The sequence below is a fragment of the Xiphophorus hellerii genome, chromosome 9 (assembly GCF_003331165.1).
Source record: "Xiphophorus hellerii strain 12219 chromosome 9, Xiphophorus_hellerii-4.1, whole genome shotgun sequence".
Taxonomy (NCBI): domain Eukaryota; kingdom Metazoa; phylum Chordata; class Actinopteri; order Cyprinodontiformes; family Poeciliidae; genus Xiphophorus; species Xiphophorus hellerii.
In genome coordinates this window covers 21685343-21702379 of record NC_045680.1, presented here as the reverse complement: position 1 = coordinate 21702379, position 17037 = coordinate 21685343, and the positions used below count along the sequence as shown (strand labels likewise).

General features: G+C 44.6%; 2 protein-coding genes across 4 annotated transcripts in view; one reads left to right on the top strand and one right to left on the bottom strand.

The window, feature by feature from the left end:
- The first annotated feature begins 705 nt into the window (after positions 1-705).
- Positions 706-11354, top strand: pcsk9 (proprotein convertase subtilisin/kexin type 9). The gene is made up of 12 exons (XM_032571565.1): positions 706-1230; positions 1395-1586; positions 3451-3583; positions 5645-5778; positions 5906-6047; positions 7154-7350; positions 7423-7606; positions 8363-8539; positions 8638-8786; positions 8865-9030; positions 10650-10816; positions 10918-11354. Exons 1-12 carry the CDS (start codon positions 1048-1050, stop codon positions 11107-11109), a joined length of 2016 nt encoding a protein of 671 aa, XP_032427456.1. The 5' UTR covers positions 706-1047; the 3' UTR covers positions 11110-11354.
- Positions 11355-12880: 1526 nt separating this feature from the next.
- usp24 (ubiquitin specific peptidase 24) overlaps positions 12881-17037 on the bottom strand; it is a 40096-nt gene continuing 35939 nt past the window's right edge. For all 3 annotated transcript variants that reach the window (XM_032571561.1, XM_032571562.1, XM_032571564.1), the window contains 2 exons: positions 16804-16914; positions 12881-15319 (listed from right to left, as the gene is read on the bottom strand). In XM_032571561.1, the coding sequence (XP_032427452.1) occupies positions 15257-15319; positions 16804-16914 (174 nt within the window). In that variant the 3' untranslated portion in view covers positions 12881-15256. The remainder of the gene's footprint in view (positions 15320-16803; positions 16915-17037) is intronic.

The following is a 17037-nucleotide window of genomic DNA, read 5'->3' as shown; positions in this document are numbered from 1 at the left end:
GAATGCATTCGACATAAAATTCTTGAAATCACATGAGAGTCCAACAATAACTGAAGCAACGTCGCGAAAGCAGATTCTGTTGGTATGTTTCTAGTTTTTCCATTCTGACTTTAAAAAGAGGAATAAAAGTCTTATGTAGATAAAAAATAAAACGATCCCAAAAGAGACTCCACTGTGCATTCAGGTCACAAGCGACACATCTACTCCCTCCAGCAAGTTCAGGGCGTTGTGCTGGGATTTGCTGGGTGGGATTCTTAGCAGATTTGCAGCTTTTGGACCGCTAGAGGTCAGTGTCCAAATCTTGGGGATATTGCTGGATATTCTAACCTCCTAGTCGGTGTTCGTGATGCCAATGCTGTGGCTTTATTTAGGGACATCAGAGTAAAGCAGGGGTTCAAACAAAGGCACGTCACACTTTTAAGATTTTTCTTTGCAAAATATGTCATAACACGTATGACTTTCCTTCCACTTGAAACATGTGCAGTGCTTTTTGTTCACCTAGCACATAAAATTAAATTGAATAAGTCTATTACCTTTTCCTCCATAGACAATAATACAAATCAACGACATGAGAAAACTTTTGCAGCAACACGCTGTTCGCCTTAAAGCAGCATCAACCAATCCCTGGGAGGAAGTTCTTCCCCCTTTGATTGACACGCAGCAATCACAGAGGAGCGTGAAACATGACTCCTCCACAGAAAGAGCTGCTTTTAACGGAGGACAATCATTCGATACAAAAGAGGTGGCGTGAGCCGCGGGGACGTCACCAGTCCCCGCCTTAAATGATAAGAATCAATTCTTCGACATATATATATATATTTTAAATCAGAGCAGATGGTTGGAGGTTGTCATCAGACTGTGTGGCACGCAGGACGCGCAGCAGCCCCCGGGGATGGCGGCACACCGACAACATCTGCAGAAGTCAGACTGAAATAAAAACTCTCATCGGGGATTTCCTTTTAAATATTTAATCCGGGGATTTAAAATTTATATATATTTTTTTTAAAAAAAATTAAAGAAAAGAAAGAAGAAAACGAGGTGTGCAGAATGCGTCCCGTTTCTGGATGGATCGGCTGGGCGCTGTGTCTGTGCGCATCATGTACGGCGGTGTGCGCGCAGGACCGCGCTGAGGACGACGACACGGTCCTGGAGCGGATCCGCGACGACGACGACGGGCTTCAGCCTGAAACTGGAGGCGAGCCAGCCGCAGAGTTCCTCAAGTGCAACAAGGTAAAGGCGCGCTGGCGGCGCAGCGTCAGCCAGAAGTCAGTCATCTGTCAGTAACACCAAGTCATCTTCAAAGAAAAATTGCAGCGGATTCATGTAGACATCATCGTCATCTTATTATTATCATCATCATTATTATTATTATTCTCACCTGTGTTGCCCTGCAGGCGGCTTGGCGCATGCCCGGTCAGTACCTGGTCGTCCTGCACCAAGGGACGCACGAGTCTCAGGTCCAGAGGACCGTCAGGAGGCTGAGAGCCAGAGCCGCCCGGAGAGGAAACCCGCTGGAGGTCTTGCAGACCTACTCTGGAGTTCTGCAGGGCTTTCTGGTCAAAATGAGCCACGATGTACTTCACCTGGTAAATAAATAAGTTACCTAACCGCAATAACCTTTTAAAATCAGCACTGTCTTGTCTGAAGTTCATTATGAGAGGTTGATGCACACAAGTAAAAATCAACAAAAAGGCATCTAAAAACGGGTAAAATTGCATGGATTATCCTGTTACAACTGCAAAAATGAGAGTCAGCGGATGCTAACAACAATAACCCCCAAAAATGCATCAGATCATAAAAAACTGCAAATGTTTTAAGTGTGGGAACCTTAACTGCAGCAGTTTTGGCAGCAAGCATGTAGTTTTTATGAGGAAAACGTGTTTTACCAGAATTACACCTGGTGAGAAGCTGTGATTTACAGCATCAAAATGCTCATGTTAACCTTTCATTTCCACAGGTTTTATGCTTCTGTACTTTAAACTGACAACTAAGGTTGATTTCTGAATCATCGCCCTTACCGCCGTTCACTTAATGAAGGAAATTACAGACGTATTTTATTACAATGGAGAAGGCTCCTATAAAAGTGAAGATAATCTCTGCTTGACTAAAATATCGATCCTTCTGTCCGTCCATGTGTCCTTCCTATAGCAGTGTCAGAATCCGTTCAGCCTCAGTGACATTTGCAGTGAAGTTATAAACAAAAAAACAACAACATAGTAGATCACGGTTTTATCATGACCTTTCATATGAAACACCCAGCGTAAAGCAGAAAATGCTTAAAACATCCGTCCAGATTAAACGTCTGGTACAAAAATAGGAGCAAATAAGAAAATAACTATTTTAATTACTTTCACCCATATAAGTTACAATTGCTGCTTAACGTTTATGGGTTTATGTTTCACAGTGCAGGTCATTGGCAAATAGCAGCTAGCTTGATCTTTAGTGTAAATAACCACCAGAGGTCTTCATGGTAAAACCCTCGAAACCCCTTTCATATTTTTTTTTTGAAACAGGAGTTGTTTAAACATAAATTTAAAAAAAATTATATTTTTGTCTTGGTCCATCTCTGAGGTCTAGGAAAACTATTATGTACCTCATAGTACATAATAGTTTTTATTTCCTAGCAGACTGGAAAGTAAAGTTGTCCAGTCAGTTATGACATCATGGTCCCAATGGCGACAAGATTATATGTCAATCAATCAAATATTTATTCCAGACACATAAGAAGATCAATAGTAAAAATATAAAACAAACAAGATAATAATAATAATAATAATAATACGATAAAAATAAACAAGGTGCTTCACAGCAGGCCTGGGTCAAAGTTCAGCCAAGTGCACCTTTGATTGTAGTACTCTGTTCAGAAATGTAAATAAGTAGCGCAGCTCGGTGGATTCTGCGTCACTTTCGGTCTGAAAAGCCCAGTGAGGTCCCGGTGTTTCTATAACCAGCTGACCAGTCTCGTTGTCATGGTTACTCAAGTGCACCTGGTCTGGTCATGGAAGAGCTTAACCTCTGGTTACCTTTTAAGGAGAACAGAGTGCGTTGGAATCTTGGGAGTCTTAAACATTCCCATCACAAAAAAAACAAAAACTACAATTTACAAAAGAAGAAGAAGAAAAAAAATTACCTTAAATATATTTACTTTACCTGTGATGGACTGACGAACTGTCTGGGACGTAAAACCCCCACCATGACCTTGCAATGAATGGATGGATATTTACCTCACAGAAAATGAACAAAGTAGCACTGAGAGTTCAGTAGACTGTCAAATACTTAATATTTTCTACAAAAATAATCCAAAAGCAGGACAGCCATGTTTATTCTTTAATTAAATTACTTCTATCGCCGGCGTCTCTAAGTTATTTGAAACATTTGATAAAATATGATCACTCAAGTGCACTGATTTGTTTTTTTTTCTTTGCCTTCTTCTGGTTGTTCTCCTGTCAGGCATTGAAGCTTCCTCATGTCCAATACGTAGAGGAAGATTCGTCCATCTTTGCCCAGAGCGCCCCCTGGAACCTGCAGCGATTACTGCAGCCTCACGGTGGCGTCTCAGTAAACGCAACGTACCTGCCTCCGAGTGAGTCTCCGTCTGCATCCACCAATTATAGCTTTGCTTATTTTTTACGATATTTTCCCAGTTTCTCTCATTTTTCTTCAACTTAACTGCTGCTTTCTGTTATAACGCCAGAGAGACACGTTTCTACTTCAAACCCATTTTTAACATTGGTGATAACATAAAGCACTTTTTTTTTTTGGTGTCTGTGTTTGTGTGACGGCTTCAAACTTTCTGCAGGCGTTACGGTGACTGAAAAGGTAATAACCAGACACGTTCAGAAGAGCTTTTCAGTTCATCCAAATTAAATTACCCACGTATTGGCTTGGCATTTCTTATCACCATGGTGACCCTGGACCGCAGGTGGCCACGCGCAGATGTTTCATACGAGCTTATGAGATTGTGATCAGTGTGTCGTCCCCCTGCAACGCACACACACACACCCCCCACGCCCCCCCCCACGTCCCCACCCCCATGGGCGCGCACACACACACACTGCATCTCACAGGAAAACACTGCTGACATTTCAAACATCAGCCACATCGTCTGCTCAGCAAGTAAACAATGCAGAAGGTGACAGGTTTACGAAATTACAGCTTTAAAATCCCCCTGACTGTGTCTCATGAGTTTTATTGTCAGGTGGAGAGAGTAGTTTAAAAAAAAAAAAAGACATGTTTTTTTTTTTTTCAGTCAGGATAGTGGAAGGACACCCCAAGCACTTCTTGAAAGTGTGTCTGAAAGCTGTAAATCTGCCAACCTCTCCATCTAGCACTGCTTTCCACAGCTGCAGCTTGTATTTACTCTTTTTAGTCACTTTTAAATATATTAAATTGCTCACACACAGACACACCATTGATATAAAAGCCAGCTCAAAAACAAAAATAACAAGACCAAGGTAAATAGCTCTACAATGTATGTTTGGTCTAAGATTTTCTAGCCTCTACTGGCCTCCATCGTACAGTAAATTCACAGGAAATAGCCTCTACGGCTTCTGCACTAACCGAGCGTCCCATAATTTTAACATAAAAACTAAAACTAATTAAATTTATATACTGAAGCTGATACTTTGTTGAAGCATCTTTTGATCCGTTGGTATTGCCTACTTAGCTTTGTAAAAACGTCCCCGGTCTGTGCTTTGCCCGCTCCACATCACCCTACAGCCCGTTCTGTTGCGTATCTGGTTGCATGCTTTGGGTCATCGCAGTGATGACAGATGAAGGTCCTCTTCATCTTCAGCTTCCCAGAGGACGACTGAAGGCTTTGTACTGCCATCTCACTGATACATAGAGCTGTGTCTGATTTCCTCCACCTTGACTGAGGCCGACGGTTCCAGCTGTCAGCCGCAGGGAATGATGCCATCATCACGGCGCTTTCCTCTGGTGTTTTTATTTTTATTTTTTTGGTGACATTCAGTTGGTTTTGTGCCAAACGTTTGATTGGAATTATGGCCAAAATGTTCAACCTTGTTTTTTAACCCCCTCATACTTTTGGGAGATTTCACGTATTATTTTTTGTCTCATTAAACTTTAGCAAGTCTTTCCTTTTCTTTCTTTTTTTTTTGCCACAAAGCCACATGTGCTAAATGACCAGAAAGCTTCTTTAAGGCCTTTCTGATCAGTTGAGAAGTCTTCATGACTTCCTTCTCTGTGGTCCTTGGTAAATTTTTAGTGCCCTTCTCCTGACTGATACCTTTTGACAATGAGATCAAAGTAATGTCTTGGAAGTTGTCTGCGGTTCATAGATTTGTACTGAAGAAAATGTCAGAAAAAGGTCAATTAGGGTTAATCGGAGGCACTTTAATGGTGGAAGGTTGGATGCAATTCTTATTTAACATGGTGTGTGTGTGTGTGTTTACTTTTAACCACATTATTTCAGTTTAGTTTTCATTTATCCTTGTTTTCAGCTTAAATACCACAAAAAAAGATAAATTAATTAAAAAAATTACAAAAACCAAGTATCTTACTAGACTAATTTATGTCCACCGTAGAGCTAAATCGTCCGTCTGTCCTCCAGCTCTGTCGTCGTCTGTCTGCATACAGAGCTGAGGTAACGCAACCTGCCTTCTTCGCGTGTCGTCCTCTACAGATGATGGAGAGATGGCTGAGGTGTACCTGATGGATGGCAGCGTGCAGAGCTCCCACAGAGAGGTTGAAGGACGAGTTCTCATCACAGACTTTAATAACGTTCCTGAGGAGGACGGAGTCAGAGTTCATAGGCAGGTTTGTCAACAGCAGCTCGGCAACAAAACCTTCACCCTGACCTGACCACCCTGACCTGCGCCCCGCTGCCATGCTCAGCTTCTTCTCCTTCTTCTTCTTCTTCTTCTTCTTCTCCTCCTTCTCGCAGGCCAGTCAGTGTGACGGTCACGGCACGCACTTGGCCGGTGTCGTGACGGGATCGGATTCGGGTGTTGCTCGGGGTGCCGGCGTTAACCTGGTCCGTGTGCTGAACTGTCAGGGGAAAGGAACCGTCTCCGGAGCTCTGGCGGGTCGGGTGGCTTCACTGTTAAAACCAGACAAGATCGCATCTAAAAAGATAACTTCTTTTTTTTTTTTCAAAGTTATTTTTGAGTTACAACCAGACAACCTCAATGCGCTCTAGATGGATGCAAAATGGTGGATGTTTTGTAAAGTTTGCTGCAACTTTCAAAAATCTGAAAAGCGTGGCATACATTTTGTATTCAGCCCTTTTACTTTAACCTCCTAAATACAGTCGGATAGGTTTATTAGAAAATATTGGAGTAAAGGCGTGTGGAAGAAAGAGCGCTGCTAAGATGAGACCAGAAGTGATCTGTTTTTGGTAACACACCATGTTCAAAGGAAAGACTAACTGCACAAAACCTCTAGCAGAACATTCCCATGGTAAAACAGGCATTTATTTTTTTTCTCTTTTCTCTTCTATTTGATTTGTTCTGTTTAGTATTTGAATGGGTTCGGAATCACCTGGTCACATCATAATGTAGAGACGTGTACCATCTGCATTATAGTTATGGTTTCTTATTACTTGTTCAAATCTGAGCTAGCTAGAGTATTTAGATATAAAAAAGGTGGGGTCCTAATATTGAACCTTGGGGTACGCCACATGTGATTTCTGTCCGGTCTGACGAGAAGTTGGTCGGAGTTGATTGGATGATGGATGGAGCTAAATACAAGAAAGGAAACCCGCTAAAGGTGACAAAAGACTTGAGACCACTCACAATTAGATTTGATCTAAAAATGTTTAGATCAAATCTAAACTTTGATCTAAACTTTCTAATTCATTCTTAATACTAATAAGAATATATTAGAATTAGGATTCTAATACATTCTAATTCATGTATTAGAATGGTCCAGTCCAAGTCCAGACATAAATGTTCTCCATCCTATCTGACCGAGCTGGAGCTGTTTTCCCAAAACAGAATGGGCAAAAGTTTCAGTCTGTAAACAAGCAGAGCTAGTTAAGACCAACCTGCTGTAACTGCAGCGAAATATTCCACAAATAATCAAACGTGAAAATCCTAATAAAACGCCACATTGCATTTTGTGGTTGTGACATGAAAAAGTTACAGAAGTGAACCTGCACTTACCTTTGCTGGTCTTTTCGCTTCCTGTTCAGGGCTGGAGTTTATCCGAGCGACCTTACTGGCGCGCCCCGTGGACGCGGCGGTTGTCTTGCTGCCCTTCATCGGCGGCTTCAGCCGGTCACTGAACGCAGCATGCAGAGAGACGGTGGCCCGCGGAGCCGCCGTCGTCGCCGCTGCAGGGAACTACAGAGAAGACGCTTGCCTCTATTCGCCCGCTTCAGAACCCGAGGTCGAAGAGGAACACTTACGGGAACAGACACAGGCCGGATCGCGACCTCTAACCCTCATTCCGTCTGTGCAGGTCATCACCGTAGGGGCCGTGAACTCTGAGGACCAGCTCATGTCGCAAGGAGCAGGGGGCACCAACTTCGGCCGCTGCGTCGATCTGTTTGCGCCCGGCGATGACATCGTTAGCGCCAGCAGCGACTGCAGCACCTGCTTCACCTCACAGAGCGGAACGTCGCAGGCTGCCGCTCACGCTGCCGGTGGGCCTCGACGCAAACAGCCGCTATGACAAACAACCGAGTTATAATGTTTTATACTTTGGTCTGGAGGTGGGCGGAGCGATCAAAAAAATATCAATATATCGACACCAAATCCGTAAAATTGATCATTAAGTTTCTGATTACATCTTCAGATTTTATTTTTGGACCGTAGTTTCTTAGCTCTACCTTAAAAAAATTTATTTTCTGCAGTTTATTTAGAAAAAAATATATGTTAATATGTTATTAAAGTATTTTGTAGTTGGTAGCACTGCTGCCTTGCAGCAAGAAGGTCCTGGGTTTCGATTCCCGGCCCGGGGTCTTTCTGCATGGAGTTTTTCATGTTCTCCCTGTTCTCTGGGTACTCTGGCTCTATCTGTCAGGTTAGTTGGTCTCTCCAAATTCTCCCTAGGTGTGAGTGTGTGTGTGTGTGTGCATGGTTGTGTGTCCTGTCTGTCTGTGTGTTGCCCTGCGACAGACTGGCGACCTGTCCAGGGTGAACCCCGCCTCTCGCCCGGAACGTTAGCTGGAGACCAGCAGCCCTCCTGACCCCATTAGGGACAAGGGTGTTAGAAAATGGATGGAAACTTTGAATTATTTTGTTCAAGCCTGGGACAGAGAACAAAACCAAAACACAAAAACACCTGAACGTCAGACATTTGATGATATATCAATCTTAAATAGAAAGTATCGGTATCAGTATCGTTATCGGTATACTGTATGGCACACCTCTACTTTGGTCTGTTTTTGTGTGTGTAGGTATAGCAGCCGTGATCCTGTCCTCCAATCAGATGGCCTCCCCGGTGCAGGTCCTGCAGGTGATGCTGCATTACTCCGTTAGCAACACAATTAACTTCCTGTCCCTGTCTGAAACGCATCGCCTCACAACTCCAAACCTGGTGGCAGCCATGCCTCCCGCCAACAACCCAACACCAAGTTAGCGACTTCCCGACCTCAGCACAGTTTGTACAGTTTGCACAGTCCCCCACCCCCACGTGCACCTCAGACCGGGTTTGTCCTACTTCCACGTGCAGGTGTCGAGCTGCTGTGTCGCTCAGTGTGGTCAGAAAGGTCAGGCCTGTCGAGCGCGGACGCGGCCGTGAGCCGCTGTCGCGTCGGGGAGGAAATGATGGGCTGCAGCAGCTACGCCCCTGACGGCGCCCGCGTGGGAGAAACGCTCACCGTGAGTTCACTCGCCGCCCAAACTGACAGAAACTCCGCGGGCGCAGCGGGTTGAAGCCGCGTCTCCTTGGTCTCGCAGGAGAGCAACGGACGCATGGAGTGCGTCGCCTACAACGGGCTGACAGGCAACGGGGTGTTCGCGGTGGCCCGCTGCTGTGTGGTGGATGGTCTGCAGTGCCGCGCCCACGCGAGCCCCGGGCCCGGGCGGGACGCTCAGTGTGTGGGCCCACAGCACCACCTCACGGGTAAGGAGCGTGACCAGCCAGCGGCAGACCGGCAACAAGCAAACCGGCCTTTCTTGAGGCCAAGTGATAGCAAGCAAAACTCTTTTGGGGGGAGGGGTTTGTCATTGACAGGAAGTCCCAGCCGTGTTCATTGGAAGTTTAATTCCTGTAAAATACTCAAGTAAAGCTCTGCACTGTTGAGGAACGGAAGAAAAAAAATCAATACGTGGCTTTTACTACAAAAACACGTGTTTTGGTCTAGTTTCTAATGCAAATGCTTACAAGTAACTTACTAACTTACAAGTAACTTTTCATCAAGTTATACAAGCTTGTTTTAAATCAGTAATTCCTTAATAATAATGAATAAGTACAATCTATGATTTAAAAGATTTGCCAGTGGAATAAGACGTTTTTCCCATATTAAGGTAAATGTTTCGCTGTACTGGCAGATTATTTCATTATGACCAGCATTTTTTCCATCAATATCAAGGAATTACTGACTTAAAACAAGCTCATATTTCTTGCTAAAAAGTTACTTGTAAGTTAGTTCTGTCTTATTTCGAGTGTTACGATATTTGAATTAGACACTACCAAAAATACTTGGTAAGATTTTGTGTTTTTGCAGTGCAATTTTTGGAGGATTTGGGGTCGCAGTTGAGTTTTGGGGATGCCTATCAGCTGATACTGGTTGCAATAAGCAAAACACTTTGTTGGTGCAGGCTGGCGTCATTAGAACCGTCCAAAGTCCGGTTGCAATGTGCTACAAACCATGCAGAAGACACAGAAGAAGGAGGAACCAAAATTGAGCCTTTTGATTGGCATGCAAGATGCCATGTGTAGAGAAAGAAGCTACAGATAATACTCACGTGTGGAGATAGTTTTCTTCTGCAGGGACAGGGAAGTTGGATTTAGCTAAAGGTAGAGCAACTAGCGGACAGGAAATGGTAAAAAAAAAACAACTTTATGAGACATTAATTTTCCAGCAGAATAAGTGTAAATACTAAAGTATGACATGGTGCCAAACCTAAATCCCAACAAATTGCTGCTCACAGATCCGAAGATGAATATAAATGCAAGCCACACATTTAAGATTCTCATTTGGAAAACTTTTTTTTTTTTATGTTGGTCAATCATATAAAACCCTAATGACACTGGCTGAGGTTTGTGTTTGCAATAAGACAAAATCTAGGGAAGTTCAAGGATGATTTTTAATTTTTTTTCCCCAGTTACTGTGTGAATATAACGAGGTGAAGAAACACGCTGCAGTAAGACCAAACCGTATCGACGTGAACCAGACGAGAGAGAGCCACAGTGAAACATGCTCCTCAGATATCCTTCTGTTGCATATATAAACTGTGCAAGCTATTCAATTTGCTATACACAGCAGCTTCTAGGTCAATTATGTTACCATGGCAATCAGTCAAAGGAGAGAGAGAGAAAAAACACACACACACACACGCACACCCACTCCTGGGCAGGATAAATGCCAACTGTGTGAGGTGTAAAAAGGAGGCTTCAAATGTCATGACGGCATCCTCCAATGGTTTTTAATCTCAGACCGAATTGTTTGGCTTTTCTTTCAAGATGATTTCTGGGAGGAAAACGGGCTCCATCCTTTCAGTGCTTTTATTTCTCCTCAGGCTGCACCAGTTGGTCCGCAGCCGAGATCTCGTCCGACTCCCGCCCTCATCGCGGCGCCGGGAGGAGCTGCTCGGTGAAGGACGGAGTCACGTCGCACGCAGTCTGCTGCCACGCTCCGTCTCTACAGTGCCGTCTGTTGGAAACCACGTCGTCTGACAAAGAGCAGGTGTTTTAATAAACCGGAGAAATGTAACAATCCTCTCTCCTCCTCCCCCTGCCCCCAGATGTCTCTATAACCCCTCGGGTATCCTGGTTTTCTTCTCGCAGGTTGAGGTGTCCTGTCCCTCGGGCTGGACTGTGACGGACTGCAGCGCCGTCTCCGAGGGCTCTGCCGTCGTCGGGTCAGTGCCCGAGGGCAGCGGCTGCCGGATCCGCAGCGCGGGGGAAGTGGAGGCGGAGGGCGTAGCCGTCTGCTGCCGTGTCACACCGCCAGACCCCCCTGCTACAACTCCTAACTGATCACAGTGTCATCCGTCTTCTCTCTGAGCTCCTTCACCCCGTGGAGACACTTTAATGTACCTACAGTAAGCACTTCTGCAAAGCTGTCGATTACAGCCGAATGATTAAGTCGAAACGTGCTCCACGTCGTCTTGTTAGCCGTCTTCAAACCACCTGGGAGATACAGGTTTAAAGAATAAATATATCCTGTTATTTTTTTGTATCTTTGTACAAACAAGCATAATAAACAATCATGACGTACCTGACGTACGGTCTGTCTGAGCCCAACACAGCACATAACACTTAAAGGGGCAGTTTTGTGTGTTTTCCATTTTATAGTACGGTCAAGTGGCTGTTGCCTTCAGTCGTCAAAATTGACGACTGAAGCAATTTTAGCAGCATATACATATGCTGCATATATGACTTAAAAGAATTTTGACTTTGTAGTTTGACGTCTTGAAATTGAGCCTGCGTCTCTTTAAGAAACTCTGGCTCTTCCTGAAACTCCGCCTTCAGGAAGTCATCACAACATGCCTCCTTTAATAACCCTTTAACAGTGTTTTTTTTTTTTTTACCAACATTGCATTGAGAAGTAGCTCAGCAGATGTGCAGCTCCACCAGGTGTTTGCTAAGTGCTGCTGGCTAGTCTGAAGGAGCTGAGTGGGGGTCAGCTGCTGTGAGGCGGATGCTTGGAAACTGCAGCTCTGAGGAGGAGCTTTGTCCTCAAAGGCAGAGCTAGGTCCACCCAGACGTTTTGTACAGCTGAATGGTTGCCATAGAGATTAAAGGATTTCTCAAACATGCAGGAAAGAATCAAAGCGACTCTCCAGGTATGTTTTTGATGAGGGATTAACATTATAAGATGATGTAAAGCTCCAAAAGTCAATGTTTCATAATACTTTCCTTTTAACTCACCTTTTTCGGTTGGTTTGTGCCTGTAGGTCTGACAGTTTTGTTGTGACCGACTTTTGCCAAAACATGGAGCAGGGTAGCATTGGCCAAACATCTTTACTTTGATCGTTCCTGAACTCTTCCAGGTGATTCAGAAGGTTTGGAAACCAAATTCAGGCTAACGAACTAAAAAAGGTTCTGAAAAAAATCTGCCAAACGAGCCATAATTGCAGTTTTTTTGCCCTCCCACGGTGCAACATGAAACTCAACATTAGCTGCAGGAGGAATCAGTGCCACCTGAAAACCAGCGGTGTTGGTTTCCAGATGCGACGCAGCAGGGCCTTGATGACGGCTCCATCAGACGGTTGCACCGCTGATTGATTGTCATCGCTGCGATGCTGCCATGTTAGTTTTCCTTTTATGTATTCGGTTCTCACTCCGGGAGGGAAAGAGGGGGTGATACTGACAAGATGTCACTTTGTTTGTCACAAGTATTAATATAAAACACAGGAACGGCCTTTAGAGTTTCACAACTGAAATGAAATCAGGTCTGGATGTTTAACTGTTTACAAGAAAGTCAGCTGAGGAGTAAGTTTACCTTTTTGTTAGATGTCTTCTTTTAATAACCACAGGTGGTGAGATTTCTGGAGTTTGATTTGTTAGGGGAACAGATGGGATGTTAGGAAATATTTCAACAAAGCTAAGATGTGGACTTTAAGTAGGCCATAACACTTCCATTTATTTTTTTAATTTTGTTGTAAATCAGCTGCTAAGTTCGGGGTCCTTTTTCTGTTTCATGATGATGGTTTTCAGGCGTAAAACCTTGAGAGTCGTTTCTACCATGATCGTCAGATGAAGAATTAGGCCGATGTGCAGACATGGCACGAAAACTACGTTTACAAAAGGTTGTGCATTCCAGTTTATTTTATATCAAATTTCCCCTTAATCAAACTCTGATGTACAAATTAAAATCGAGTTTTAACATGCGTTACAGATTGCTGCGTTGTCGGAAGTGGACTCTCAAAATCGAAAACACAGTAAAAAACCCCGTACGGATGCCAAGTCCCAACCCCACGCACTTGCTCCTCCCTCCCCGCATCCCCACAATAAAACAAAAGACTCTGTCTCGAAGCCCCCTGCCCTGTCTTTAAATAGTTGTGTTGGTGCAGAGGAGGCCCGGGCGCACGAGACGCACTCCTCAGGTGGGCGCAGCCCGCGTTGCCATGGCCACGCTACGGCACGATGCCGCAAACGCAGCTTCCTCGTGAAGTTGGAGCGGCCTCGCTCGTGCCAGTAAGTGCTAATGATACCGAATCACATAGCAAACAACACGGGGATGGGGGCGGGGAGGGGGGGGGGATTTTTTTTTTTTTTTTGTTGCGTCACGCTGAAGAAGAAGGAAAAATAAAATAAGAAAAAAAAAAAAAAAGCACAAACTTTCACCAGCACACATGCAAACGTGCCGGAGCAGCACGCCGTGACATTCACAACTAATGAGACCGAGAGGAGGGAGGGGTGGCGGGGCGCGAGCAGTTCAACAGAAATGTCAGTTCGCGTGATTGCCTCACACCGTGGGGTCCTCACACTGTAAACTTTGACCTGTTAAAGCTGATAGCTGACCTGCTAAGCTAGCTGAGTGGAAAGGTGTTCGCCTGAACTACGCCAGTTTCTACTGCCTGGAAACAGAGTGAAAAGAAGCAGCAATTTATTTGTTTTTAATTTTTCTTGTTTTTTTTTACCATCACCAGAACCCTGTGTGTGTACACCCTTCACTCCCCCCACTCTCCATCAGCTACATTCACAAATATCCTTTATCACGACACACAGAGGTGACTTTCCCTGTTCGGACTGTGACAGGGAGGCCTGTAGCAGTCCTACAGGAGACGCGCATGAAGCAAGGCGTTGAACATGTGAGGATGGCGTCCATCGGGAGATTAAGGCACTTTAAGACTCCCGATGATTGGGGGGCGTGAGGGGATGAAGGTAACGCAGTGTGAACACTAGAAGCTACATGTGAGTGTTTAGAAAGGCAGACAGACAAAGCAAAAAAAGAAAAAAGAAAGCCACCAGAGCATTGGTAACAACGACGTGAAAAGGACTGATGTGCATATATGTGAGCGTACTGAATGAGTCATGTGCATGTGTGTGTTTGTGGATGTGTAACCCCTTGGCACCTGAAAGCAAAAAACAGTAAAACATAAAAAAAAAAAAAAAAGACATGCTCCTGAGCTTCCCCTTCAGTCGGCACCGGTGGCCTGTCCAGATCAGGTTGCATAAGGCTGAAGATCCGAAACAAAAAACAAAACGTAGCGATGAAAAGAATCAAATAAAATAGAAATCGGCACGTGAGGCTCCCTGTCCTGGGCAGAGAAAAATACAAAATGTGAGGGGTTGGGCTGAGTGCTGACTATGGCACTGCTAGTTTGAGATCTGTCCTGATCCTGACAGCCACAGGGGTCCCCTGTGGCTCCGGGGTCAAAGGTCCAGTCACAGGGAGAGCGGCTTGAGTAAGTGGCACTGCAAACATTGTTAAAAACAATAAAAACAAAACCAAAACAGAAGAGAATAGCGCTGAGTGGCTCTGGAGGAACTGACCCATCCTGCTGTACATCACAATAGCCTGGGCTGGACTATAAAGTGCATACTGAACCCCGCCCGCCCGCCCGCCCCGTCCTCCCAGGAGCTCGTGAAGGTGGAGGTGTTTCTGTACAAGCGCGCGCCTGTGAGTTCCTGTGGGCGCGCGCACTAGAGCAGCTCCAGCGGTCGCCTCCTTCATTTTGCATGGCTGTGGAGGAGAAGACTTTAAAATATTATCTTACACTGAAAATTACACATATGGAGCAAAAATCTTAATTACAAAGTGAATAAAGCCCGTCGCAAAAAAAAAAAAAAAAATACATTGGCAAACATGAGCAGAGCGTCGATAAAACACCACCCGAGCCCGTCCTCCAACTCCACGTCGTTACGAGTGAATTTAAAAAAAAAAAAAGGATAAACTGAAGTTATCCGCTGAGCGCGCTTTTCCCGACCCGATCGGCTGTGGTGCCCCGTTTTAATGAGAATTTGTCGCCTTGGCCGCTCTGACAGGAAGTAGTTCATGATTTATTCGCAGCTGCTTGGTTGCCCTGGCGACCGAGATAAAGTGTCCTGATTGGCTTCCTGTGGAGTTCCGAGAGTCCTGTCCAATCAGAGGCACGGCGCCGCCCGTTCCGACCCGGCCCGGCCGCTTGGACCCGATGCCGCCCCGCCGCCGGAGTCATCCCGCCAGCCGGAGGAGTTAAGAGTCCACGTCTTCTAGATCGCTCTTTGAATCGCCGAGCATCATGGGAGACTCCGAGCCCTGCGGGAGAGAAGGAGGCAGAAATGTAACGTATTCACAGAACCACTTATTGTGTCTCGATAAAGCATTCATATATTTTATTTATTCATTTCTGCAGCTGCAACTTTAAAGTATTTTATTGCAGAATCTTGAAGTGTTTAATTTCATTTAAAAATTGTTTATCACAAAGGGAAATTAAAATGCTGTAGCTCATTATGCAAGGCTCTTCAAAGTGGTGCTAGTAGCGCTGGGGAGGAAGGATTTCCTGTAGCAGTCTGTTTTACAGCGGTACTGAATAAGCCTCTGACGTACTCCTGTTGTATGACAATTCACGAAGAGTAGGTAGATTAAGGGTCATCTGTAACATCTCACAAATTTACAACCAGGAATTGGGAGTGGTGTGGCATGAACTGAAAGTCCACTTTATTGTAATTCTAATTAATAAAATGCAGCAACTAGGTTTGACACACTAAACAAATTCTACCAGACAATGAATTGTCCCAGAAATTATGACAATAAACGATAATATTGTTATTTTGAGATCATTTTCAAGTAATATATTAACAATCGAAGTCCAAGGCCTATTACAATGAATTTTGCTAGACGATAAATCGTCCCAGAAAGTATTGCGATAAATGATAATATTGTTGTTTCGAGACCCTTTTCTAATAATATATTAACCGTAGCATAATAATGCAAGTCTGCCCTCTCAGACTAATAAACTCTAATTTTGAACAAAACTCTCCACACTGGAAGCTGAAAACACATCAAATATTCAAATTAGAAGACAACGAACAACAAAAACAAATAAAACGGAAATAAAAACCACACGCAACCAAAAACCACAAATAAAATGGATTCTGAAGCCTCTGTAAACAAAACTGCCCTTTAAAAATCGTGACTCATCAGAACGGGAATTATGGAGCTCATTTTAATCTATCATGCAATTAATTATCCGTGTCAGGCTTAGCAACAAGTCGCCTTCGAAAATCATCCAACACGCTCCTTCCACTTCGCAGTAGTGCACTACTTTGTGCCGCTTTCACGTCAAACCCCAATAAAACTTAAAACTTCCAGGAGCGCGGATACGTTTCTCTATTTCTGAAGGCAAGAACTGGAAAAACAATTATAAAGCCTCCATGAGCTAGGCAGTGACACCAGGATTATAATTTCAATCCAACCCACTCATTGTGTGTTCTATTCATTCCAGAAGAACAAAAAGCCTCCCGACGATCCCGTGTAGGCATGCTGACAAGAGTCAGAAGAAAGAAAACGGCTTCCAATCCACGGCTAATAACAACCGTAGGAGGAAACAATCTGCCTCCTCTAATCTTTCCACAGAAGCCAGTGAGCTCAGCCATTTTTATTCCATTGTTTCCCCTCTTCTTCCTGACTGTGTGAGCTGAATGTGAGCCGCCGTCACAGCATGAGTCATTTTCAGAGCCCCGCTGCTCTGAGCAGCCAGCGGGGTTGTTGTTGTTGTTGTTGTTGATGATGATGACTACCTGTCGGAGGCTGCGCTCTGCGTTTTCATTCGCCGGGCTGCCGTCGGAGCCGTTGCTGCTGCCAGACTGCTCCTTCTCGTTTAACAATGCCGTGGCATAGGCCAAGGTGTCCTGCAGGTGTTAACACACACACACACACACACACACACACACACACACACACAGAGAAACACAGACGTGGGTTTGACAAGGCAGCAGAAGAGCAGGTGTGACTGCTGATGAGGTTTTTGCGTG

Coding starts and splice junctions, on each gene's coding strand:
- pcsk9 (XM_032571565.1), top strand. CDS start 1,048: ATGCGTCCCGTTTCTGGATGGATCGGCTGGGCGCTGTGTCTGTGCGCA. Junction 1,587..3,450: donor GCCACGATGTACTTCACCTG/GTAAATAAATAA, acceptor TTCTCCTGTCAG/GCATTGAAGCTTCCTCATGT. Junction 9,031..10,649: donor CCCACAGCACCACCTCACGG/GTAAGGAGCGTG, acceptor ATTTCTCCTCAG/GCTGCACCAGTTGGTCCGCA.